Here is a 27,997-nt window from a genome sequence, read left to right as displayed (position 1 = left end):
AATAAGTTACCCAGGTGTAGGATATTCTGTTAGGTCCAGCCTAGATCACCTGCTTGCTCCCTAACTTTCTGCATTCCTACGTGTATGCCGCCTGAGGCTGTGGGCTTGCACACCGACTGGAATTAGCCCCTTGAGGGAAGAGCACTTGAAGCCCCTTTACAAACCATGTGCCCATAGGAGGGTTGGATTCTCAGACTCTATTACAACAGTGGAAGAGCAGAGACCAGCAAGGTGAATTCCCAGGAGCCCCAGGCCACCTTGCAGTTCACCTGCAGGTTGGGAAATAGGACACTCAGAGAGCAAAAGCAAACCTGGATGCCCTCAGGGCAGCAAATATAAATCACAGTGGAATCTGAGATCTGGAATCTAGCCAAACTCTTCATTATGCCAAGACACAAAGACACGATCTCAGGCCGAATTTTACATGGGATCTCCAATTTCATTAAATGGGTCAGATTAATTCAAATCTCTTAATTGGAAAACAGACCTTTTGAGGGGCAGAATTGAGGCCACAGATGACACACATATAAGGCATATGTTACTAAGCCCCTCCAAGACAGGCATCACCAATTGATCGCTGCACACCTCCACCTCAGATTCCATCCTCATACAGCACTCCCACGTGCCCTCTATTAATCCAATAGGTTTACCATTTGAGAAATGAAAATCAGTTACTAACTTCAGGCTTTCTCTATGTTTTAACATACTGTGTGTGAAGGAGGAGATTGAAGATAGGCATTGAAGTCTGACTCCCATAAGACTCAGGTGCCTTGGAGTCATCATTTCACTGCTCTGAATTCGTTCAGTCTACTAAGTGGATAAGGTCATCTAATTCAGAGTTGTTAGAAATATTAGGGTAACGTATGTAAAGTGCCTACTATCGTGCTTGACATACAGCAAACTATTAATAGGTGATAATTATAATTATTATCTTATTACCATTTTAGATTACTGTTGTTGACAGTGGAATTGACAATGGCATGCCCACTGAAGGAAGGAGAATCATAATATGATGGAATAGGTTGAGTCATGTGGAATTGATATCCAATGATTTTTGACCTAGAAAAATGGCAATTTCTTCTGATTTAACCTAACATACATTTCATTCAGATCACTTACTTGTTTCATTAGATTGTTACCCCTCAAATTTGTTCCAGAGACACATACCCACCATTTGAAGACTTCCTCCAGTCAGTTTATAAAGCAAGCGAAGCAGAAAGTCTTGTGGAGAGAAGTTGAGGAACTGGTGTGTAGTTCTAGTACTTGTTCTCTACCTAGTTCTATGACATCCAAAGCCTGCGTGTTGGGGTTTTGTGAAGAGAAGAGCTCATGGACAGGAAAGCACTTTGAAATGCTAAAATAATTGTACCAAAGCAAGGTATTAATTCCACTAGACAATGGCACTTTAGAAAACATTAGCATTCACCATTTGATTTTCAATGTTTCTCTGTAGCAAAACTGCACAAGAAATAATAGAGAAGTCATGCAATCATGCCAAATGGTGACCAAAGCTGATCTTGATACTTTGAAGCAGATCTTACAACTACTAAGTGAGCATACAGTGCTCTGCCCTTGAAAATCATACCTTGTCAAGGTGAAGTGTGTTAATGATGAAGTGAAAAATGCCTCAAATGTGGAGCTCTCAGATTTACACCAGAAATTACACACTTCAGACCAACTCACACGGAAGACAGGAAGCACTTCTCCCTTCCTTAAAGGTTTTTCTGATGGGTGGAGAAAGTTCAGTTCGGGTAGGGCTTTGCTGCAACAAAGGGATAGACACTTCACATCCTCCCAAAGTCACTTTCAGAAGAAAGTTTTAGTTTGCCTTCCAGAGACGCATCTTTCCGGTTTCCTCAACCAGGGTGCAGGGGTAGTGAGGGCAGAGGGTGCAGGTGGAGCGGTTACGAGCAGAGGTGAGTGTGGCTCCGTGCAATTCCTGGAGTTCCCTGCCTTCGTCCAGTGAACCTGGGTGAGCTTGGCATCCCTGGACAAGCTCACCTTTAATCAGCCTCAAAGGCGCTGTTGGTGGCTCCCACGTACTCAGACTTCTTCTTGTGCCTGGTCCACATTTTCCGGAGGATGCCGGGGACACCACACGAGGCGCTGCCTGTCAGAGGCAGGGAGGCCTCCGCCCCCTGGGGCAGGGTTGGATACTCTTCCGCCATCTTCTTGAGATGTCTAGAGCTGCAGAAAGGGCAAAGAGGCGCTGGGGAGGGCGTGGCTAGGGCCTTTCCCTCCTCCGCTCCTCCAGCCAATGTCCAGGCCCTGCGGGCTGGAGCGTCCCTCTTGGGATCCACCCAGGAATACCTTCCCCTGGGGGAGTCTCCCACAGGGACCAGAAGGAGGTGGCCCTGGGCGTGCTCATTCACGGAATCCCCTGATCTACTCCTGCCCTCTCCTCTGGGCCTGGTCGTGCCTTAAGCTCTCCTTTCCTACCCCTCCCACCCGTGTGTGAACAATCTGGCTGCAAAGGGCAGGCATCCAGAGCAACACCCACCAAAGGGCAACGTGTTCAGGCTCTTGGCTTATCAGGTGACGTCAAGCAAGTGACGTCACCTCACCAGCGCCATCTTTTCTACATGGAAAATGGTGATAGCTCTTGTGGAGGAGGAAAAGGAGACCATTAAAGCATCCAGTGTATTGCAGACCCTCAATAAGTGTTCACGCTTCTCCTCCACTTGCTTAGATTAGAAAAAAGAAGAAGAAGGGGGGCTTTTCTGTTTAGTAGCTAGGATTCAGAAAGAATTTGGAAGGAGAGTGGGCACAGGAGAAAGCAGGTATTTAGCAATCTTTGCAGTGTAGCTATGTGTACTGAAAGGTGGATCTGTTAAGGTATAGGCACTTGGGCAGCAGCAATAGTGGCTGCCATTGGGTACCATGTGCACCAGGAAATAACACAAGCCAGTGAACTTTTTTTAGTTCTTTACTTTTCTCCAATTAAGTCCTAGCACACTGAGTTATTTTTATAATTCTTTCCAGGTGACTGTGTCAGCTGGAAGCATTCCGCACCGTTCTGACCCTGCCCTGACTCCCACAGTTTTTATAGTGTGTTCTGCTTTGGGTTACTATTTGACATGGCGGGAATGGGATTTTTTCCCTCCAAAACTCAACAGTGAAATGTAATCCCCATGAGGAGATATTAAGAGAGGGACCTTTAAGAGGCTGATTAGTGCTCTGCCCTGTGAATGGACTAATTTGTGACATGATTAATGGATTAGTGGATTATTACAGAATCTTGAGATGGGTCTGGTAGAAAAGCCAGTTTGGCAAGCTCCTCTGCAAAGTCCTTGTGAAGTTCTGCACTGCCTCAAACACTCACAGAGAGACAGCTGCAGGCCCTGGACCAGAACCATGAGCAGCCATAAACCTCTCCTTGTTATCATCTCACCAGTCTGTGGCAGTGTGTTGTTAGCAACAGAAAATGGAGTAAGACAACACTTTCATCTCATGATCTCTCGTATGTGCTTTGAATACTTCCCCAAGTTCACGGCTTCCTAACTACTAGGTAGTAAGTCTCTAGGGAAATGTTAACCATAGTCTGTGCCAAGCTCTCCACAAATGGTCTCAATTCTCTCAACTACACTTCAAGATTGGCACTCCTATCATTCTTGCTTTTATATTTCTTCTCTTTTCTTGTTTTGATTTACTTTATTTACTTGAAAGAATGATAGAGAAGGAACCAGGAACTCCATCTGGATTTCCCAAGTACTGGGACCATCTTCTGCTGCTTTCCCAAGTACATTAGCAGGCAATGAAACAGAAATGGAGCAACCAGGACTCAAATTGATGTCCTGAAGTGGGATGTCAGTGTTGTAGGTGGTGACCTAACTTGCTGTGCTACAACAGTAGACCCTTTGTTTTATTTTTAGAGATGAGGAGGTGAAGGACCAGATAATTTGCCGCAAGTTGGAGTCTGTGATAGCATGAGACATGGGAGTAGATCCTAGTTTAGAGCCTATACCTTCACCATCCTCTAAACCACTTTTTGGCTGCCTATGGCTGCTCTTCACTCCCATCTCCTTGGCAGTGGTTGTGGATCAGGGTTAACAGGAACATTGGGTTGTTTGCTGGATTTGCAGCCTTTTGCATTTTACACACATCTTCTACCTGGAGGCAGGGACCCCTAAGTTAACTCCTGTGGCATTTTTGACACTACTGTGTTCATGGGAGGTTCTGAATGTGGCTCAGCCACATTGGTTTCAGTAACCCAAGCCCTCCCCGGTGACACTTCTCCTAGTCTAAAGTGTGGTGTTAATGAAGTGGAAAGCATGAAAACCACTTCAGTCAAATCCTATGGAAACTGCTGATGAGCTGCTGCGTGGTCCTGGGATTAATGCTCTCATTAAAAGGTAATTTGCAGCTGGCATGGGTTTTGTTTTTAGCATGATGAGAGTCTGAAAACCAGGCCACCTGTTAACTGTTGTGACCAGGGTCGGGCTGGGCAGGACAGGTGGTAGAAGTGGCGGCGATGGGGGGTAGGGAGGGGTGGGGAGGGGAGGGAGATTCAGAGCTTACCCTCTGGTCAGCACAGCCCTGTTTTCGGAGCCTGTGCCTGCTGCCTCCACGGCTGGCACTGCAGGAGCTTTCACTGAGATCCGGGGCACTGGAGGAATCTGTGGCAGAGAAGGTGAGGGAATGTGAGGCGGTGCCCTTACTGGAACCTTCTTCCACCTTAGTGGGGGTATCCTTCAACTTCAGCAGATTGTGAGCACAGTGCTGAACCCAATCCTGTTTCTGAAGCAGACCCGGGCCTGAGAATCTGCATTTCTAACAAGCTCCCAGCAGTGGCAGCTGCTTGTAGAAGCACTGACCTAGAGGCTCCATCTGGGAGCCTCACTCGGTCACTGCAAAGTAGATTCTCTGTCAAATATGAATTCAAGCTGAGGCCTGAACTTTCTCATCTTCAAGAGGTTTCCCAGGCTAGTGGCTTTCAAGGGAGAGTCACCTGGCATGTCCTTGTCTCCAACCAGACTTACTGTATTCTCACCCCCAAAATGCTCCTCCTGAGCTCTGGAACCCTTGAGATGTTTCATTGCAGGGTAACTGAAGGCTCTTGAAGGTTCCACAATTCTGGATTTTCCATTCATCATGGCCTAGGCTGACATTTCTCTGTCCTCAGATCTCCATAGCATCTGCATGACTCGTAGTAACATCCCACCTATTCTCTGTTTTGATTGCCCAGTTTCTTGGTCCCCAGAAACCATGTGTGGTGAATGGCAGAGTTTGGAACTTAACTTTTTGGAAAGCCCCCTTGCCACGTGCAGAGGAGGTGGTGAGGACGTAAACACTGACCATGAACCACAGGAGTCACCTGGGCTAAGTCTGAGTGACTCCTTCCTTGGGCATATTCTATGTCCTGCTCTCCACCCCAGGCCACCATATTCGGAACATCCCTGGGGGGAAATTCCAGGTCAAAGGCAGCAGGATCCCCCACCCAGCTCTCCCGAGCTGCTCCAAGGATGTGGGCAGAGGGACTGTGCCACTTTGTGGTCTCTCCTTAGCACCTGAGTGAAGATAGGAGGGAACTTCACAAAGTTTGTGGAAAATGGAATGAAAAGATTTCTATTTTGGTGCAGAAATGTTTCACTTTATGCATTTGAGGAGCCTTCAAAAAGTTTGTGGCAATGCTTATTGTGAAAAAACAGCCAAGCATGGATTTTAACATTTTTGCAACAAAGTTAGTTTTTAACAAATTCCACTTTGTGGAAAGACAGGACAAAGGAGAGGCAGAGAGAAGAGAGGAGAGAGATATCTCCCATCTGCCGATTTACTTCCCAAATGTTCTCAACAGCTGGGCCTGGGCCAGGCCAAAACAAAAACCCAGATCTCAGTCTAGATTCCCCACATGGGTGGCAGGAACCCAGTTACTTGAACCTGCTGCCTCCCAGAATTCACACTGGTAGAAAACTGGCGTGAGAATGGAGGCAAGACTCAAACCCAGGCACTCAGAAGATATGGGATACAAGTCGTGGCTTAACCACTGTACCAAATACCCACACCCAAATTTATCTTTTAATTCCATTCCCCATGAACTTTTAAAAGTTCCCTCCTTCACCCAGCCCTGCTTAGCTGCAGAGACAAGGCTTTGTTCTGGACTAGAGACTTGCATCCCCCTGAAACTCATAGGTAACCACCATGATGATGGCTTTGGGAGTGGAATTTTTGGGGAAGAAATTGGTTTTAGATGAGGTCGTGAAGGTACAGCATCTTATGATCAGTGCCTTTAGATGAAGAGAAAAACTTAGCAGAGAACTCCTTCTGCTAGAAGACAGGCCATCCGCAGGCTGGAGAGTCAGTCCTTACTCAGCAGCTACTGTGTCTGTGGACTCCATGAGCTTGCAGTTCCCAGCCTCCAGAACAGGGAAAAAAGGTGCGGTCAACGAGCCAGTTTACCAGGTTTGGTTGGAGCAGCTCCAGCAGTGCTTGAGGGTACCATGCCTCCTGGTCCCTCTGGCTGCCCCTGGGGACTCATCAGGCCTTTCCTCCAGCAGGGCCTCTGGTTGAAATCAGTTCTTTTGTCTGATGGAAGTGGGTCTTCACAAAGTTGGTGGAAAGTACACATTATCTTTGAACTCCATTTTCCAACAACTTTCTGAAGTTCCCTTGTACGAGCTGACTGCTGGGGTACAGTGCCTTTTGCTTTCCTAAATGTTGAATCTCTGCAGCAAAAATGTGACTAGGGGCAATTGATGGCCTTAACAGCGAAGATGGCCAGTTAAGCTTTTCTAATAATCTTCAGAGCAAGGGACAAGAAGCTCAAAACACAAGAGATAACAACGAACCAGCTTACTTCACTTACCAAGGATTTTCCATATGCTCGACTTGCACACACATGCGATGCTTTGGACTCTGAGATCCCCGCTGAAAAGTACAACAGAAGAGGAATGACTCAGTGGCACTCCATATTCCACCTGCCCCTGCTTCGGCATCAGTTACTATGGTAGCCGGTCAATCATAGCAAGGATTGTACCAAGCAGCAGAAGCAGGCAGTGGGGGTCGAGCCTGGGGCGATGACCCCACTTCCCCACAGGGGCTGGAATTGGAGTCTAAGTAAAGTCAGTGTCACTGTGGGTTCATTGTACCGCTGTGGTGGACTGTGTTGATAAGGGCTGAGCATGGGTGGTAGCAGGGGGTCTATGGGAAGTCTCTGTATCTTCAGATCAATTTTGATATTAGCCAAGACGACTCTAACAGATCAGGCCTAGTAAGAAAGCCCACACATACGGGAGCATTTAGCGCTGTGTCTGCATGCAATCGATGCCCAGAGAGTATGTCCCAGCTCCTTCTTCCTTCCTAAGCCTAAGGTCATAAGAAGCTATCGGGGTTAAGTCTTTACTACAAAGATCAGTTGTTGAGATCCGCTGTGCAAAACTGAGGAGAGGGCCTGTATGCGACAGTGGTTACATCATTGCCTGCAACTCTGGCATCCCATATGAGTGTTGATTTGAGTTCCTACTGCTCCACTTCTGATCCACTTCCCTAACAGCCTCAGGGGTTTCAGTGTTCAGGCTTGTGTAGCCATGTGTGAGAGGTGGATAGAGTTCTGGGCTCCTGGCTTTGGCCTGGCCCAGCCCTGGCTGTGTAGCCATTTGGGGCGTGAATCAGTGGATGAAAGATCTCTGTCTCTCCTTTCCAAATAAATAAAACAGAGGGCAGCAGTTGGTCCTGCTGTGGAAGTTCATCCCAAAACAAGGAAGGAATGGGGTTTATCAAATCAGACATTGGCTGTCCTGGCCATACAAGGTGCATGCCTGGCTGTTCTTCTGTAGTCCTTTACTCCTGATATTCTACTTCTAAGTAATATCTGTCCTGAAACCCACAGCATCTGAAGTCCAGCTGTTGAGCCGAGATAGACGGCAACAAAAGGTGGAGGCAGAATGGCTTTCAACACAGGGAGGCCCTGAGGTACAAAGGGGGAGAAGCCCCACCTTATTTTAGAACAGCAGATAGGAAAAACCACATCTCAATGTTCATAAAATAAATAATAACAAAACCCTAAGACTGAACCACAAAGAACAGTGTGCTGGCATAAGTAATAACAGCAGCTCATATTGTTGAGTCTGTATCGGGCACTGTACAGAGGCACAAGTCAGAGAAACACAGTCTGCCATGTGCACGGGCTCTGCATCCATGGAGTCTGCCAACTTCAGAGTGCAAATATTTGGGGGGAATAAATTATGTCCATTACTCAACAGATGTAGGTGTAGCGTTTTTACTCTTGCCATGATCCCCCAAGTGATACCAGTACAGTGTGACAGATATTTACATAGCATTATATTAGATTTGGTTTCATAAATAATATGGTAGTATGTGCATAAGGGTGTGTATGCAAGTACTGTGCCATTTCACTGAAGGTACTTGAGCAGCTGCAGGCTCTGGTGTGTGCAGGGGTGCTGGCCAGCTCCCCAGTGTTCAGAAGAAAAAAAAGCGAGGAAAAAAAAGTCTTCAGATCTCAGACATCCCCCACCTTCAGACGCCCACAGCTTTCTGATAGGAGGATGGTACACCAGATGCCCATGGCTGGTGCCTGGCTTCTTCTGTGCAGAGTCCTTGGGTCTGGCTTTGACTCAGAAACACTCCCTCGCACCCCCTCTAGAATCCATCAGATTGAAGGAGTTGAAGGAATTGAAGCAGTGCCCAGCTCCATCCCTTTTTTTAAAACCCGACTAGCACACTCCCCTCATGAGCTGACAGTCACATGCTGGGTAGACTCCCTCCAGCTCAGAACTGACTGCTCTTGTCTCTCAGAAGGACGGCTGACCCTGTCCGCCCAGATTGCCATGAACTACTTAGACCTGAAGGGAAGTGACCCCTAAAATAAGAGCTGGGAAAACGTGTAACACCTTGGGGAAGCAGGAGTAGCGATAGCTAGGAAATCAGGAGGCCTGAGGATTAATCTTGGCTCTCAGGCAAACAAGCAGTGCGACCTTGGCTAGGTCAAACAGTCTCCATGATTTCAGTGTCCTCTTATGTAAATTGGCAGCAGGACAGCTGCGGTAGATCAGAGGATCTCTGCTTCCAGCGTGCATCAGCATCACCTGCGGTGCTTGTTAAGAAACAGATCAATCAATGCATTGGAACTCTGCCGTCTGAGTCAACAACATTCACATTTCTAAATTCCCAGATGCTCCCACCGCTGCTGCTGGGACCCCGCTTTGAGAACCACTGATCTCTAAATCTCTGCTTTTCAATCTGATGTCCCTGGAGCTTCTGGGAACTTATTGGAAACATGTTAGGCCCACCCAATCCTACAAAATTAGACTGTGTGAAAACACACAGTGATTCTTTGGCATATTGAAAACTGAGAAAGTATGACTCTAAATTCACTTTTGGGGCCAGAGTGTTTTGACGCAGTAGGTTAAACCACTGTTGGGATGCCCACATTCCATATCAGAATTCCAGGCTTGAATCCTGGCTACCGTGATTGGAGTTCAGCTTCCTGCTGATAAGCCTGGGAGGCAGCAGAAGATGGTTCAAGTACCTGAGTCCCTGCCACCCACGCGGAGACCTGCATGGAGGTCATGGCCCCTGGTTTCAGCCTGGCCCTGCCCTGGCTGTTACTAGCATTTGGGGAGTGAACCAGTGGATGGAAACCTTCTGTCTCTCCTTTCTGTCATTCTACCTTCAAATAAAGAAGAAAATAATAAATCTTTACAAAAACGTTTAAAAAATAAATTCGCTTTATGAGTTTGCAGCAAAGAGAAATTGTCTTGTTTTCTCTCCCCACACACTTATGCCCACCCACTCACCTATACATAGACACAGAGAAAATTCTATCACTTAATTTGCAAGGCAGATTGTGGTTTAGCTAATGTTTTCACGCTCCATGCACAGACTTCTATGCAACCTCTTACAGCGAGATTATCCCTGGATGTAGGCATTCTCACACATAGGCTCATAAGAACAGGACCACGTTGCCAGTGACCAAAAACAAAAAAATAAACCCTCAGAGCGGGAAAGATGATTGGAAGAAGTCTTTTGAGTTCTTCTCATAAAGGGGTGCAAAACTGCTGATGTCCAAAAGGCTTTAAGAAGGACATCCCAGGCTTTCATGTGTGTCTTTTGAATGAAAGCACGAATACCTGTGGGCAACACGGAAATAAGGTAAAACATCAAAATATCATGGTAGACTTCAATGATTACTGCTTGGTTCCTGTTCAACTGCTTGGGGTGGAAGCTGTTCTTAAAAAATGGCATTGAAGGTAAAACAATAGGGTACAGAGCAGTAGTCTAGTGGCTAAAGTCCCCACCCTGCGTGCTGCAGGATTCCTTATGGGCGCTGGTTCTAATCCCGGCAGCCCCACTTCCCATCCACCTCCCTGCTTGTGGCCTGGTAGAGCAGTCAAAGACAGCCCAAAGCCTTGGGTTCCTGTGCCCGCGTGGGAGACCTGGATGAAGCTCCAGACTCCTGGCTTCGGATCTGCTGAGCTCCGGCCGTTGTGGCCGCCTGGGGAGTGAATCAACGGATGAAAGATCTTTCTGTCTCTCCTCCTCTCTGTATATTTGACTTTGCAATAAAAATAAAAATATCTTTAAAAAAGAAGGTATAACAATGTCACCAATTTCCAAAACAAATTTGCCCCTGAATTATTTTTGTAGCTTGCTAAATCATTAAATTTTAGTACGATGAGATTTTAAGACAGTTCATGAAGAGCCTGTGAAATCTCAGTTTCTCTCCCTCTCTCATGCACACACGTCTGTGAAATAAGGCGAGCTTCTGTTGCTTCCTGGGCAGTGGCTTTCTCCCCCACAGAGAATAACGGTTTACATCTCCTGCCTGCAGCGCCAGGTTCTGCTGAGCGAGAAAGAAAGGTGGGGGAGCTTTATGCATGGCTCAAATCCAAAGCTAGCGCTCCGGGTAGCAGACATTCTGTGGGTTCGCTAGCTCTAGGCAAAGCCTGACAGGAGGAGCTTTGCCAGTACTGGAAACAGCATTCATTTGGGAAAACATCAGATGCCAGCTCACCTAGCACCCTACACCGCAGGTGCTTGCTTGTCTGGAGTGCCTGAAGCCCCTGATGTGGGGGTGGAGGACGGGTCGGTTGCTTGCAATAAGTAAGGTGGGGCGCACATCGGCTGTTGCTGCCTGGTAGTGGGCACAGAGCGGGTTCCCAGGGAATCACGGTGCACCTACCGGGCCGGGCGGAGGTTTTGGCGGGATGCGCCCCGGGTGGCCGTGTATTCTGGAGGCGGCCGAACCTGCGTGCCTCCCCTGCGTCCCGGTGGTCTCCGCGGTGCGGCAGCAGCTCCAAAGGCCTAGGCGTATAGTCCGACTCAATCACCACCTGCGGACACAACAAGGGCAGTCAGCTCAGGCCTCTCCTCCTCCGGACACTCCCTTCCCATCCCGGACACTGGGGCTTTTTGCGTGTGGAGTTTAGGCTGACAGGGGAGTGAAGGAGTCTTCCCCCATCCAGTGTATGCTAGAAACATTGGACTTGTTTGCAGTGACATTAGGCTGCTGAGTGCCGTGGAGCAAGGAAAGCAGGGCTCTTGGGACCTTCTCAACAGCATCCTCTCGGCAGAGTCCGAGGGACTGGGCCTCATGGCCATAAAGCAGGGCGCATCTCTACCCTGTGTCTGCCAGGTTCAGCTTTCTAGATATTCTAGTGTAGGCAAAGGCCTTAGACCCATCCGAGTCGCAGGTTTGACAAGGAAAGAAGCTCTTGTCAAAATGGAGTGGACTCCTGTTTTCTTCTGAGTGCAGAACGTCTGTGCTGGGGCGAGCTGACGGCTGAATTTCCACTGGGAAGCCAGAACAGGTGCTAGATGCTATGATCATCTGCTTCTGAATTATTTGGGAAAATACAGCAAAGAAAAGCACACTTGAATGGACCCTATACATTGTGACAAAAATAAAGGCAGGCTGCCATATACACAGCTTCAACAGTGTCTTGAAAATATTCAAGAAAACTCCCCTGCATCTGCCCTGTTCTTCTTGTCCTTCCCTAAACAATGCAAATGAACAAATAGTCTCCTACCATTAACATTGTTTGAAGTGCAAGCAATCCAGAAAGATCTAAAAGAATACAGGAGGATGTGTGTAGGTTATATGCAAATCTATTTAATGCTCTTCTGCATGGATTTCAGAAATTTTGGCACTAAAATAAATTTCCTTTAATTCCAGGTTTTTGTAAACTTTTGAAGAATCTACAAGGGACTTGAACATCTGTGGATTTTTGTATCCAAGGGGATCCTGGAACCAATCCCCCGAGGGCACTGACAGACAACTGATCTTAAGCACATCATTGCAGTAATTTAAGTCCAAACAAACAAGAGAGGCCATTTTATCTTAATATGGGGGAGTCATGGAGCAGCTGGCAACTTGGCCGTTTGGGCTCAGATCCTGCATGTTTTGTCCACATCAAGGACGTCGGGTCCTTCTCTCCGAATGTCCTCACTTCCTGAAGCTCCCTTGATTTCCCTTAGCCTCACCCTGCAGCCTCATGGGAGTTTGGGTCTGCCCCTTCCCCAGTTGTCCCACAGGGCGCTTCCACTGCCAGTCCAGGGGCTTCCTGTGTGTTGCCTCAGCCCCTTGCAGTCCAGGCTTTTGTGGACTGCCTATGGCTCCCTGCATGTAACAAGTCATTCCTTTGGTGGGGGGAGGCTGAGTATCAAAGCAAAAGTGAATGTTTCAGTGATAGCTTGGTATTTGGACTCTGGAGAAAAATTGGATCTTTAGTAAATATTGTCGAGATAAGAATCAGGTCATTGGAGGAAATGGGTCCTTGCCTGCTCTGGGAATGATACCAGACAAATCAAAGCTGCGTGTTAAACAACAACCAGGGAGTGGGTGTTTGGCTTGGTGGTGAGTTCTCTGTGTCCCAAATCAGGCTGCTTGAGTTTGGCCCCTGGCTCTAGGTCCTGTTTCTGACTTGCTGCTACTGCAGACCCTGGGAAGCAGTGGTGATGTCTTGAGTCATTGGGTTCCTACCATCCAGGTGGGAGGGCTGACTTGGGTGCTTGATTCCTAGCTGCAGCCTGGGCTGGGCCACTGTGGGCCCTTGGGGAGTAAACTAGCAGATGGGAGCTTGCTGTTTGTGTTTCTCAAAAACAATAAATACATAACTAACAACAACCACAACAAATACAAGAATTAAACATAGCTCTGTTACATGCAGTGTAACATAACATCTGTTACATGCAGTTGTAATCCCCTCTGCCTAGAATGCTTCTCGATCAACAAAGCTAACAGAAATTAAGAGAAAAATTAGGTAAAAAATTAACTGGCAGTTGACAGTAACAATACAAGTAAAAAAAGATGCTGAAAGATATTGTAATTCATTAAATGTAAGTTAAAGCAAGGATGTTTTCTCCTATCAGCTTGTCAGTGATGAAGAAGATAGTGCCTTTGGGGGTCAGGCTAGGCTGAGCACAAGTCCCAGCTGGACACTTGGTGCATGTGTGGAAAGGGGGTCTTTCTGCACTTGCTGGATGTGGCACAGTAAATGTGAGGACGCACCTCGCTGTCCTCACACTGCATGTTTCTCTATGCAGACAGCAGACCTACATTTTCTGAAGACCACATCTTTTCGTCTCCCACAGTGGATAAGAGAAGCTGTCACTTTTGCATTGAGAATTATCTCAAATTTCATCTTAAATGGATTAGGAAATCAACTCTTTCTAGACCCATTTTGGGAGTCAGGCTCATTTATTAATGCTCCCCTCTGCTCTCTCCTTCCTCAGCACTGTTATCTGCTGTGAGGCTGCCTGGCACTCGGGCGGCCCCAGGGATGTGGATCTGCAGGCTTGAACAGGAGAGACCTCAGGCTTTTAACACCCCCAGGCCTCTACTGAGGACCTTTTCTAACAGCCTTTTTTTTTTTTTTAAGGTTTATTTAATTTTATTACAAAGTCAGATATACAGAGAGGAGGAGAGGAGGAGGAAACAGAGAGGAAGACAGGAAAGTCTTTCCATCCTTGACTGCTTTCCCAGGCCACAAGCAGGGAGCTTGTTGGGAAACAGGGATGCTGGGATTAGAACTGGCACCCATATGGGATCCTGGCGCATACAAGGTGAGACTTTTAGCTGCTAAGCTACTGCTCTGGGCCCTTTTTTTAAAAGATGTTTATGTATTTACTTACTCAAAACGTAGAGTTAAACCAAGAGAGGGAGAGAGATCTTCTATCTGCTGGTTCACTCTCGAAATGGCCACATGGCCAGGGCTGGGCCAGGCTAAAGCCAGGAGCCAGTGGCTTTTTCAAGGTCTCCCTTGGAGGAGCAGAGCACAAGCACTTGGGCTATCTTCCACTGCTTTCTCAGGCACATTAACAGGGAGCTGGGTCAGAAGTGGAGCAGCCAGGGCTTGAACCAGCACCCAGATGGGATGCCATAGCAACAAGGTAGCTGCTTAACCCAACACAGCACTAGTCCCTCACACGAATTCTTGACTTTAAAATGTTTTCCCCATGATTCCTCTGAAAGGATTGAGCACTGTGTGCTTTTTTTGTTGTTGTTGTTTGTTTGTTTGTTTGTTTCCCCTTCCATGTCTACTTTGCAGGAGATAATAAGGCAGGAAGTGAAAGACTGGGAGGTAGTCCATGGTGCTGGTGGTTAAAGATCTGTAGCTACACAACCCACCCCTACTGCTAATGGTACTGAGAGAATGAAAATAGAAACTATGATGATTGGGTTGAGGCATCTCTAGGAGGTGATTAGACTGGTTATTACTTGGAATCCCCATGATTAAATCCTGGTGGCTCTGTAAGAGACCACATAGTCAGGGACATACACACACAAACTGTGTTTTGCCATGTGGTGCTCTGAGCCACCTTGGGAATCTGCCTACAAGAATAGAGATGAACGAATAGGGCATTCTGACCTTGGACTATAAGCAAAATGAGTATTTTTCCTTCATCAATTAGTCTGGCTCGGGCATTTCATCATAGCAATGAAAAGCTGACTCATACCCCTGGGAGGACTCTGTCACCCTCCACCATCTCCTGAGTGAGGCAACTGTTCCCTTTCAGGAACAGCTTCCCAGTCCCTTCCCTGCACCAAGGTGGCAGAGAGCAGGAAAGGCCTGGGCTGCTTAGCCCGCAGCCTGTGGATGGATGAAGCAGGTGGGACTAAGTTCTCTGAGGTTGTGACTTAGAACCAAGCACCTCTTCAGTCAATCTCCAGCCCCTCAAGGAAGGTCCCAGGGCAGGGAAGGACAGAAGGGAGCTGGCTCAGAAAGTTCCTGGTTCCTAGTTGTTTTCCACAAGGAGGAGAACCTATGCTCTGCTTGCCCCAGGGAGACAGCTGAAAGGATGCTGGTGACCTGCCCTGAGGCTCCTCCCTGCCTGCTGGACTGTCTGGTCTTTAGGATGCTGTCTTGGCTGCTGCTGCTGTTAGAGAAACTGGCCCAGTAGCAGCCCCTGTAGTTTCTTATGCATCAGGCAACAGAGAACTGGAGTGGGCTTGAAGGTGGGGGGGTGTTAGAGGGAAAGGGGAAGAAGAGGTAGGGTTTTAATGCTGGAATTTACCTTTTTCAGGTCAGCAAGCTGCCTGCTGGGGTGGGGGGAAGGCACCAGAGAAACAATCTTTACTGCAACAGATTGCTGCTTCTCTGCTGGTCTCAAAAAAGGTTGGAGGTAGAACAAGAAGACCCTGCTTACAATTCAAGCGCTGGAATTTCATCCACTGACAGTCATACTTAGCTTGTTTGGCAGCTGAGAAGGTTGGCTGGGAGTTAGCGAGATAGCAAAGAGCTGTGTTGTGGAAAGTCATCAGTGGTTTAGGACTGAAAGTATCCGTAGAAATGTTCTGGACCACTCCCTAATTTAACACACGGGGAGACTGACACCAAAAAGGGTGGTGTTTGGCTCAAGGTCAATTTCTGGAAGGGACAAAACCAGGGTGAGAATCACATTTTCATGCCTCCTAAGTGAGTGTGGTTTTTTGTTGTTGTTGTTGTTGTTGTTTGTTTCATTTCATTTTATGCTTTTTTGTAGAACTCACAGAAATGTCTGTATTCAGATTAGAATGTTCAAGAGCAACCGATTACTCAGTGCACTTAAAAAAGAAAAGAAAAAAAAAAAAAAACCAACCAGGAGATCACCACACACAGCTCTCTCCCCCACAAGCTGGAAATCTGGAGAGAACGTGACATTTGCAATCTCATTTCTCTGTCTTCCCTGATGACAGCCAGGGTGCTAACTATGGAAGGGCTGTGCATCACATGCACGTGGCTCCTGTGCCATGACAGGCTGAGCTGCCCTGCACCTTCACATAAGCTTGTTCTGTTGAACTACCCCTTTGGTTCTGGATGCTTAGGAATCACAAAGGAAAAAGCCTGGAAAGACTGTAGCCAAGGGATGGGATGTGGATGTGTCCTGGGTTCAAAAGAAGACACAACTCCAGGAGAGTCAGAGAGGCAGTCTGCCCCTGGTGGTAGCAGGTGGAAAGGAAGAGAAAGGACTCTAACTTCCATCTACATGATAGCCCAAGGGCTGGAAGATACAAACAAGACTTTAGGGTCAATGAAAGTTGCAAACATTGACACAGCTGTAAACAAAGAAGTACTTCTCAGGCAAGATAACTGAGCACAATTGCTTTTTAAACATCAGTTTAGAGAAGACATTAAGAAACTCAAAAGGAAACCAAGAACTAGTTGGCTGAAGGAAGAGATCAGAAACAACTCGTTGGGCTTTACAAGCAGGAGGAGGATAAATTCAAGACAAATCAGAAATGCAGAGGAAATATCAAAAGGCCAGACATGCCTGTTTGCAACTCAGTATTCTGCTAATGCACGCTCTGGGAGGTCTCAAGTCCTTGGATCCCTGTGGGGGATTAAGCTGAAGTTTCTGCTTCTGGGCTTTGATTTGGCCCAGCCCTGACTGTATGGAGCATTTGAAGAGTGTATCAGCAGATGGAAGATCTCACTCTCTCTTGCTCAACTTTTCAAAAATACAAACATACTAACATTAAAACAAAAACGAATAGCCTTATAGCTGGAGGGCATTACAGGCCATCCTACCTGAAGGAAGGATCGAGGATTTGAAGACAGGAACCCAGATTTTTGGCTGAAAAGGTTGTTCTGTTATAGGACTTTCTGAAATGCTAAATTACCTGTTAGTTATTTAAAAAGATGGGAGAGTTCTAGTTCATACGATATTACGATATTATTACACGCAGCTAATTCCCACAACCTGGTTCTTTACCATGAGCTGAAACACACCAGATGCAACGAGGTATTTTAGGAGGTTTATTCCAACGGGGCAGGAACGGGTAGAGGTGGTGAAAATCAGGAGGAGAAAAGGGGAAGGGGAGAGAGAGAAGAGAGGCATAAGAGCGGGGTTAAGAGAGGGAGGGATAAGAGAGAGAGCAGAGAGACAGAGACCAGAGGAGGGATGAGAGGGATGAGAGAGCGAGCCGCACCTGGGCGGGGGGGGGGGCCTTTTGTCTGCCAGGTGTAGGGGGTGGGGATTGGGAGGGATTGAGGCCAGGCCCCCAGGGGATTGGTGCCTGCAGGTGAATGCCTAGGGATGATTGGCGAGTGGGCGGAGTTGGGGAGGGGGCTGGAAGATTGGGAGGTGGGATTCAGGTGGAAAGCCAGGTTACATCTGATTGGTGGATAGCTAGGCCTGCGCGAACTTCATGAGCTGTGAGGAAGAAGGAATGGTGCCGGGTCCAGGGAAGGGTATTGGAATAACTCCTTACATTACCTACAAACCTCTCTTTTATTTCCCTATTTGATACTACCTCATTCACTGGTTCTTGGAAACCTGAAACATTTTGTTTCTAGACTTTAAGTTGTCAGGGATCAGAAATTGATCAGAAGCTCTATCTTAGTGTGAGAGGAGTTAGACTGGGTAGTAGGCAGTTAGGGTATTCTGGGTCCCCAAGTCATTTTTCTTCCCAAATATAAAGGGGTATTTTCCCCACCATGTCTTGGATTCACCAGAGCATGTCTCTTCCAAGACAAGTGCATATCTTAACTTATCAGGAATGCTCCCCCAAGAGACAAGGGTGACATTAACGTATCTATTCCCCACCTGAAGCCTCAGCCCATTTCTCTCTCCAGCCATTGTCAAGGGGGAGGGCTTCAGACTGGCCTCTTTATCATTGGAAAGGGACCAAGGAAGTTGGCCAGTGACACCTTTCTGGCCTTTTGTCCCAAGGCCAGGTACCATGGAAACCAGGAATTTTCTTCGTTTATGGAGAAACATCTTTGAGGGGAACCTTTAAAAGATGCTTTCCCCACCATTAATATGGGTTTTTCTCGCTTTTGCTTTTCCTCCTTCCACTATGACAGGGGACTAGAGTCTCTCTTTTTACTTTTCCTCCTGCCACTATGGCAGGGGGTAAGGGTCTTTTCTATCTCAGAACCCCCTCTCGTCACTAGGACAGGAGTCTCCTTTCTCAGCTTTTCTAATAAATCTTACTTTAAAACTAAACTGTTTCTGCATGAAAATTCTTCTTTCCTGCGAGACAAGAATTGAGGTTGCTGCCATACTCAGGGTCAAAACTCTACAACTTTAGGACCAAATTTTCCATTCATTAAAAGCCCGTCTTGGCCAATACTGTTAGCATAGTGGTGGTGGTAGCTTGCCATATATGGACACTGGTTCTAGCCCCAGATGTTTTACTTCTTTTAAGGTTTTATTTATTTATTTATTTATTTTAGACATAGCGTTACAGAAACAGAGGGAGGGAGAGAGAGAAATCTTCCATCTGTTATTTATTGCCCAAGCTGAAGCCAGGAACCAGGAGCTTTAGGGTTACCCAAATACATGCAGGGGTCCAAGCACTTTGGGTCATCTTCCTCTGAATTCGCAGGACATTAACAGAGAGCAGGAACCCTCTCTTCATATGTAAAATGTACTCATAAGTCCTTACAAAGGCATTTCACTCCTTAATATGTAAAATGCAGTCTGAAGTCCTTATAAAGGCCTCATAAAAAGGATACTACTGAGAATCAATATGGCAGGATAGGGTAAGGACATGATTGAACAGACAACATTAGCCAGTGTGAAGCAGAGAGAGCATATTCCAAGAAATAGGAGAGGACAGAATGACAGCAGAGGGGTACCTGAAAACTGACAGACATGGGAAGGGCACAACAGTGTAGTGCTGCGGTGACCGATACCCCAACGGCATTCAGGGAATGAATATCTGAAATGCACTGGCAAGTAGAATTCCATCAGCAACAAGGTGAGAAGGGACATTCACTGTGAGCTCCAGAGGTGAACGACAAAGAACTGTCCATCCTGCTGGTCTGTTTGATTTAACCAGGAGCAGAGACAGAGTGGCAGGTTCCAGGCAGGCAGTGCAGGAACAGGGTGGATTTCATAGTCCAGTCTGCCTCCTAGAGCCATATCAGAAACCATTTTGATTAAGGAGGCAAGGGCTATGGGACAGGACTGAGCATGCACTGAACTGGGAGTGAACTTATTTCTGGCTCAGTGAACTGCAACAACGTGGCATCCTACAAGTTCCACCCAAGACAGGTCTGGGTAGCCCTCAGACCTGCCGGCCAGCAGATCAAGAGCTCTAGTAGTGGCACATCAGGTGCCATTTTGTACAGTGTGGCAAAGGTGTTAAGGCTACAGGGACAACAGTGAGCTGTGCATGTGCTGAGCTGTGAGCAAATTCACTGAGCTCAGTGCATTGCACTGGTCCCACATGGAAAATAATACCTACTTTGGCACTGAGCAGGTAAAAATATGTCTGTGTGACCCCCAGATCTAACAGCCAACAGGTTATGTCAAGATCAGCACCACCAACAACCTAGCTATAGAGGACACCTGGTGTCTCCCTAATCCTGGGACCTGCTCCAACCAGAAGTAGGAAAAACGTTGTATAGACAACAGTGCAGCCTCAGCACAGGATTATAGGAGGTGGAGACTGGTGAGCCAGGAGCTGGGGCTACAGAGACCACGGTGGGAATCTAACATAAGAACCCAGACCTGGAACTCACTAGAGGGAGTGGCACAAGTGACTGCAAACAAAGAGCCATGTGCCAAGTGCAAGAAGTAAAATCAAACTGTAGACCTGTAAGTAACACAGCTTAGAAACCTGCCCCAAGGAGAAGAATCTGCTAACCAGAAGTACAATAACCAAAAGCAAAAGCAGAGGCACAATGAATATTACTGAAGACTCCCCAGTGAAGGAGCAAAAGCCTTTGCCAACTTCAGAGTTAACTGAGGAAGACATCAAGAAAATAGGGGATACAGAATTCAAAACATTTGCTATGAATATTCTTATCAACGAGAAGCACATAATACAGGAGTTCAAGAAATTAAGGAATATGTCACACAGGAAATGAATCAAATGAAAGCTAATATGTCAAAAATGAAGAATACAGTGGAGCAAATTAAAAGTACAGTGGAGAGTTTCCAAAATAGAATGAAGGAGGAAGAAAGAATCTCAAAATTAGAAAATATTTCTTGTCACCAAGGGGAAACAAACAAAAAGGTGGAAGCAGAGCTGGGCCAAGCTAAAAAAAAGTATTCAAGAATTGAAAGACACTATAGACACTATTAAAAGGCCAAATGTAAGAATTAATGGAGTCCCAGAAGGTGCAGAAAGAGAAGCTGGGTTTAAAAATGTATTCAATGAAATATTAAGGGAAAATTCCACTAATCTAGAGAAAGAATTAGAAAACAAGGTCCAGGAGGGGCACAGAACTCTCAATAAGCCTGTTCAAAAGCGATCTTCACCAAGACACATGATAATAATCAAGCTGTCTTCAATCGAACGTAAGGAAATGATCCTAAATTGTGCTTGTGAAAAAAACAATCAACTGACATATAAAGGATTGCCAATTAGATTCACAGGAGATCTCTCACAGGAAACTCCACAGGCCAGAATAGAATGGAGCAACACATTCCAGATTCTAAAAGCAAAAAATTGTTGGCCGACAATAATGTACCCAGCAAAGCTTTCCTTTGTGTTTGAAAATGAAATAAAATTCTTTCACAGTCAAGAAAAGTTAAAAGAATATGCTTTTTCCAAACCTGTGCTATAAATGATACTTCAAGATGTTCTCTTGACAAAGAGGAAGGGCATCCACCAAAACCAAATGTGAAGAACATCCCAGTGAAATAACAACAGAAAACTAAATCAATGAACAACCCATTGCTAAAATGACAGGACCAAATTACCACCCATTCGTATTAATCCTGAATGTAAATGGCTTAAACTCATCAATTAAATATCATGGATTTGTAGACTAGAATGAAAAGACAAAGCCCATCTATTTGTTGCTTACAGGAGACATGTCACCAACAAAGATCAGCAGAAACTATAGCGCATGGATTTTGACATTTGTTTAAGTTCCATTTCTTCATTAAATTCTTCACTGACTGATAGATCACACAGCAGCATCATTTTCTTCAAGATTCTTGAGTTTTTTTCATTTCTTCAACGACACATTGATCATTCAGTAGTATGTTATTTAACTTCTTGTCATTTTCCTTTTTTTCTTCCTGTTGCTGATTTTTTAGTGTGTGGCCTTTCATTTAAGAGGTTTTATAGTAACTATGTAATGGAGACTATTATATTTAGCAGCATGGCATTGTGAATTTCTATTTTCTTTTCTGTTATTGATTTTGTATTGTGACTGTGTAATGGAGACTATCATATCCAGATGTGAGGATACAATGCAGTGTGCATCTCTACTTCCAGACCAGGATGGACTCACCATGAAACTGTTTACTATACCTTGACAATAGGATGCTGGACTCTCTGCCATAGTCCATGCCTGCAATGATGGACATATGACTGTGTATGAAGAACTATACTATAACAATAATATAGGGGAATTTGGTGGGGGGACAGGTTTGGGGAGGGGGAAAGGGAAATCCCAGGGCCTATGTAACTGCATCATAAAATGATAATAATTCTTTAAAAGGTTAAAAAAAAAGACAGTGTCTGCTTAAATTGCACTTTAAGACTAAAGAGATATATGACTTTGTCTTTTAAGAAATTCATGCCTACAATGTCAGGATACACTTAAATAGCAGGATGATTGATTAACAATTTATTGTGAAGGACTATTCTATTGTAATGTAGTGGAGGGGATCAGGAACTGAGGAAGAGGTAAGGAAAATCTTGGAGCCTATAAAATTGCATCATGGAATAATACATAGATAAATTTTTAAAAAGAAAAAATTAAAGGCAAACTACTGACAAAAACTCATAAATAAGAAACTATGGGGGAAGAAAATACCAAAATGATCAATAAACCATGAAAATATGAAGATCCACATTACCACTTTTAGAAAGACAAATTTTAAAGAGTTATGTTTATTGTCAAAGTAATAATATTGATACCTAATGGATAAGGAAACTAAAAAGTTCATGGATATAGATATTGACTCTTGGCACCTGGGGAAAATGGCACAACAGCAGGGATTGATTCAGGCTCTTTGGTGCCTGGTTGACATTTTGGTTAAGCAGAAGGGAAAGAGTGCAGTAAAAACCTCATGGGAAACAAAAAGCCCTCCTAGTCACAGAGAACAAGGGGGAGAGAGTGGGGAAGCCAGCCCTGATGTTTATGAAAGTCAATTAAATGGATCAAAATGAAAAGTTTCTTACATTCTTGCTCAAGAGGTGTTGAGAGCTTTTCACTCTTCTTCTGGCTGGACTGGTCACTGCAGGGAGAAATAAAGAAATGTTTTTTAGAGGATATGCATGGGACTGACATACCTACAGTAATAACACTGAGAATGTCTGAACATGGAGTAGATATGGAGACGTAAAAGTGCAGGTGGGAAGAACCAGGGCTCCATAACATTTTAAGATGCTACTTGGTTTAAGAATTCATAACAGCATGATTCATAAAATCTAAAATTTGGAAACAGCCCAAATGCCCATCAGTAGATAAATGAGTAAAAAAACACAGTATGTCCACACAATAGAGTATTACTTAGCCTTGAAAATGTATGAAATTTTGATATGTGCTGCGAGTGGATTGTTCCTGTAAATGTGCCAAGTGAACTAAGTTATACAATGGGTAGGTATTGTGGGAGTCCATTGAACAAGATGCACCCAGAGTAATCAAGTCATAGAGAAAGAAACTAAGTGGTAGTTACCCACAGGCTGGGGACATGGGGGATGGGGGAATTACTGAGTACTGGGAGTCTCAATTTAGGATAATGAAAATGCTGTGTTGATGGTGATGCTTATACGAACTGGAATGTGCTTATTGCTACTGAACTGTACATTTAAAAACAGTAAATTTTACATGACATGTATTTTACCACAATTTTTAGAAGAGCTTAAAGAGATTGGCACAGTGGCATAACAGGCTAATCCTCTACCTGCAGTGCTGGCCTGCCATGTGGGCACTGGTTCTAATCTAGGTTGCTCCACTTCAGTTCAGCTCCCTGCTTGTGGCTTGAGGAAGTGGAGGAGGATGGCTCTAGTCCTTGGGCCCCTGTACCCATGTGGCAGACCTAGAAGCTCTAGGCTCCTGGCTTTGGACCAGCCCGGCTTTGGTCACTGCAGCCATTTGCGGAGTGAATTAGCAGGTGGAATATCTCTCTTTGTCTCTGCTTCTCTCCCTGTAAATCTTCCTCTCAAATAAGAAAAAAATTTAAAAATTTAAAGAAACTGATTAGTCATAGAAGGAATTGTAGTACTTTCTTGGGAGAAGGTGTGGCTTTTGTTGAAGAAAATACTTTAGATACCTATTTCCCACATTGCTCCTAGGATGAACTACCTGGAACTGAAATCCCAGCATGCCCCTGCCCTGCTTAGAACGGGAATGACTTCTTACCACAAGGCAGTAAAGTGACACGAAGGTGCTGCCTTTGTTATTTTCCTGCAACTATGAAGCCTGGAGTACAACACACTTGTTAACAGCCTTGGCCCTCAACTCCCTCCACTTGGAAATGAATCTGACCTTGATCACTGGCCAGTTATGTGTTTTGGATACCTGAATCAGCCCCACTAAGCCTCTTTCCTCATCTTTAAGAATGGGATTATGGACTTGGTACAATTGGCTAGTCCTACCACTGAAAGTGCGAGGATTCTATATGTGTACTGCTTCCTGTCCCAGCTGTTCCATTTCCCATCCTGGTCCCTGCGTGAGGGCTGGTAAAGTAGTAGAGGATGGCCCAAAGTCTTGGGACCCTGCATCCTCGTGGGAAACACATAATAAGCTCATGCCTTCTGGCTTTGGATGGGCTCAGCTCTAGCCATGGTGGGTATTTGGAAAGTAAATCAGTGAATGGAAGATCTTTCTGATCTTTCTCTCTGTCTCTCCTTATTTCTGTAAATCTTCCTTTTCAATATCTTTAAAGAATTAGGAAAATAAAAAGACTGGGATCATAATAGCATCCACCTCAAGAGATCTGTGTCCAGCATCACATGTGCTCATCTATAATATTCTGGCTCAGCATTTAACAAACAACACATTCTTGGGAATTAATGGTAGTAATGATGAAGTCCCTCTTTCTCTGTAAGATGAAGGCATTCAGGAGGAATAGGTGAATATGTCCAGAGATTGGAGGTTTTCGTTAGGATTTTTTTTCTGGAACTTTCTCATGTCTTGTCGCTGCTCTGTCCATCCTTCTCATCCCCACAACTTATTATTATTATTATTACTTGTCCTTAAAATAATTATTCTAAATAATGTGGTATCATTACTCCTAGAACTAAATTCACGTTGGTGTGTCTCAGGAAGTAACTTCTCTTACTTCTTAGAAAAACCACAGCTTTTATTTTGTTTGTTTTACTGTGAATTGTATGTATGACATCCTTTCTTTAAAGGGCTCCCTTTCTCTCTGGAAACTAACAATACCCTCGTGTTATCTGTTACAGACTTATTTATGTACATTCTATGCTTTTAACACATTTAAGAAACATCATAATATTTGGCACTGCCATATCTTTGTCAGATAGTAAGATGGTTCATTTAAAATTTTTGCAGACATGCGACGTCTTCATAGAAAATGTACATTAGGATAAAATATGCATTACTTTCAAATTATTTGCATAAAATTTTACTTTCATGAACTTCAGTTTTTTCCTATGTTATTTGAAAGGTGGTGTGTGTGTGTGTGTGTGTGTGTGTGTGAGAGAGAGAGAGAGAGAGAGAGAGAGAGATGAAGAATTTCCTGTCCAGTCCTGAGCTTGGTCAGGTTGAAGAAGAAACCAGGAACTCAGTCCAGGTCTCCCCTGAGTGGCAGGACCCAGGTACTTGAGCTATTACTTGTTGCCTCCCAGGATGTGTGTTAGCAGAAAGCTGTGATCAGAAGCAGAGCCGGGCCTCAAACCCAGGCACTATGATTGTGGGATGAAGGTGTCCCGAGCAGTACCGTAACTATTATGCCAAGTACTCGTCCCATTTTCCATGAACTTTTTTGCAGTTACCCTGTCTTTTGCTGAACCACATACATATGTGCTACAGAAAGGGTTATCATGCAACAGTGAATGTGATAACAGTGTGAGCACGCAGGTGAGCCTTAGTAGGTGATAGTTCAGTTTACCTCCTTCATCTCTACAACCTCTCCGTGAAGTGAGTGCTCTTCATTAACTCCACTGTGACAGCAGAGTTCACTCAATGATGGACCAAGAACCACACTCTAAAACTAGGCTATGCTGCCCACACTGCTGCACTCGTGCTGAAAAAAAAAAAAAAGTGGTTCTTGTGGATTGATGAGTTTGGCTAAGCTGCGGCCTCTGGGGAAGGGCATGACAGGCAGGGCGGCAATCCCTGCTGGAAAATGTCAAACCAGTCCCACTTCTGCAGTTACAGACTGTAGGGATTCTTTCATGAGCAGTGACTTAAGACATGTTTGTACGGAGAGCTGCCTGCTCGAAAGCTCAGGAGAAGGCCTGAGTAGCAAAGCAAGGAATGGGTGGGTGCAGACCTGATCCCTTCCTGATCCAATGCAAGGCCACAAACTCTCCTGAGCAGTGAAATGTCCATGAATTTCCATGAATCCTTGGATTGATATCAGCAGGTGGTCATGAATGAAAATGCCAAGAAAGGAATAGAGGTTTAAATGTTTATCTGTCACTAGACATATTTGTTATTTTTAAATGCAAACTTAAAATGGAAAACCTTTCTAAGTGACAGAGCTGTTCTAAACGGTTTACATATAAGAACTCATTTCTTTCCCATGGCAATCATGGGAGATTTTCTGTTTTTCCCTTTTACAGAAGAGGCAAGTCAGGACCAGAGAAGTTAAGTAACTTGCTCCAGATTTCACAGTAGATGAATGACAGTCACTTCTTGGCTAGTTTGTTAAATAGGAAAAGTTACAGAAAATATGTATGGTTAACATTTTCATCTTTGTTCCAACTGTTTTCTTTGTGAAGCAAAGATGTACAAAACTAGAGGTAAAGGTCAGGGGTTCCTTTCACGCTCCCCTAATTCTCAGGCTCCCTGCCCCATCCCCAGGACTGTGACTGTGATATGGGTCTGTCTGGTATATGGCATTCTTGTCTCCAGATGCAAACCCCTAAGCAGCAACGCATAGTATTGCTTTGTGGTTCCAAGCTGGCAGAAATGTTATCGTACACATATGATTTTTTTCAGCCTGGTTTTGTTTTCATGCAACATTCTGGCTTTAAGATCTACATCCAGCCTCCCGCCCCCACCCCCAACCAGTGCACTTCTGCTGCCCAGGGTGACAGAGTGTACAGTACAAAGACATCAAGTTCATGGACACACAGGTTGTCTCCAGCTGCTCTCTTAGCATCATGCCCCTGGGAGCTGCTGTATGCTGAGTTCCCATGGACTCATTACCCAGACGTGGAGCTGCCACAGGCCCAAGTCTCCAAAGAGAATCCTGTGTGTGGGCTTGCTGGCTGCTTCTTTTGGCCAGCCTGTGTGTCTCCCTGATCTCCTTAAGCCGTGACTCTGTCGGCGGCTGACACCAGAGGAAGAAAGAGGTTGTTGGAATGTGCAGTTATAATACCAGCGAAAACATCCAGCCCACTTCATTCAGATCTGACAATGAGACCAGGGCTAAGCCTTGTGTCACAGGCTGTAGGGGCAAGGTAGGGGCTGCGGGAGAGAGCTGCCCCTCACACAGCAAGCACTTTTTCCCTAGGACCCAGCGCTGTAGGTTGTGGTACACGAAGCCTTGTAAAATTCCTGGTTAAGTTAGGCAGGGCAGCCCTGGGATGGTGAGCAGAGGCCAGCCCCAGTTCAGGATACCCCACCTGCTCCTCGGAGTGGAGCTACCCCTGGGAACTTGAGTGCTTCCCACTGCACCGCCCAGTGAAAACTCACACACTGGAGCCGGCTTGCTCAGGGGAGAAAGGGGAGTCCCGGGAAGGATTCTGTTGGCATGTCAGCTTAGCAATGGCTTGTGGGGCTTCCATGCTGCGTGCCTGGCTGCCGGTACAAGAGAAACTGCTTTCCCCTTGATGGATCGTTTCTGCCTGATTCTACATCCTTGTGCCTCCTTTGGCAAAAACAATAGCAGTCCAAGCCGGGAAGCCAGCCCTGAGACACCTGAGGACAGAGTGCAGTGAGGGCAACAACCCGTGAGGCTTGGTGCCCCGCTGCGGGAGAGGCCACGCGCAGGGCCACCGTCAAGGGCAATTGTACTCACCCTTGGAAGGGATCACGGTGGTGAAAACTTCTATGTTTTCGTCGCTGCAGCTGTAAATCTGATGCATCGTTCTGGTCTTTGCTCCCGCAAGTGCCTGGGAACCAGCCGCCCCGGCCGCAGCCGCTCTCCAGACTCCCACCTTAGTCGCAAGGCTGGCTAATCCAGTCTGGCTCGGGGATCATTGTGCGGGTCCACAAAAGACAGCCTGGGGCTGTGAGCTCATCTCATCCAACAGTTTTTACTGCAACATTTTCTAATCCCATCTGTCCTCCGTCCCCTTTTTTCTTTGTTTTTCCTTTCTTTTAAAAAATGAATCCTATTATTGCAAACCTTTGATTGAGTGTGGAGGCTTCAGTCTCCTCCCAGTGAGGATGTACTTAACATTTTTATCTTGTCCTGTCTGCCGCAGTGAATTAGGAAAGTCTTTTATGAACGGACGGACGGTGAAGCGAAATCGCCTACTCAGTAAGCGCCCGGCTTGGCTGGAGAATCT

The 27,997-nt window shown here is 45.7% G+C and overlaps 1 protein-coding gene across 1 annotated transcript; it reads right to left on the bottom strand.

Annotated features, from left to right (window-relative positions):
- Positions 1–1,186: 1,186 nt before the first annotated feature.
- Positions 1,187–27,997, bottom strand: VXN (vexin). The gene is made up of 6 exons (XM_004588020.4): positions 27,505–27,997; positions 22,529–22,584; positions 11,138–11,288; positions 6,803–6,864; positions 4,519–4,616; positions 1,187–2,187 (listed from the first exon to the last, which is right to left on the bottom strand). The coding sequence occupies exons 1-6, from the start codon at positions 27,569–27,571 to the stop codon at positions 2,004–2,006; spliced, it is 618 nt and encodes a 205-aa protein (XP_004588077.2). The 5' UTR covers positions 27,572–27,997; the 3' UTR covers positions 1,187–2,003.

The sequence above is a fragment of the Ochotona princeps genome, chromosome 9, assembly GCF_030435755.1.
Source record: "Ochotona princeps isolate mOchPri1 chromosome 9, mOchPri1.hap1, whole genome shotgun sequence".
In the NCBI taxonomy this organism is placed as follows: Eukaryota; Metazoa; Chordata; class Mammalia; order Lagomorpha; family Ochotonidae; genus Ochotona; species Ochotona princeps.
This window is presented reverse-complemented; position numbering and strand designations above follow the sequence as displayed.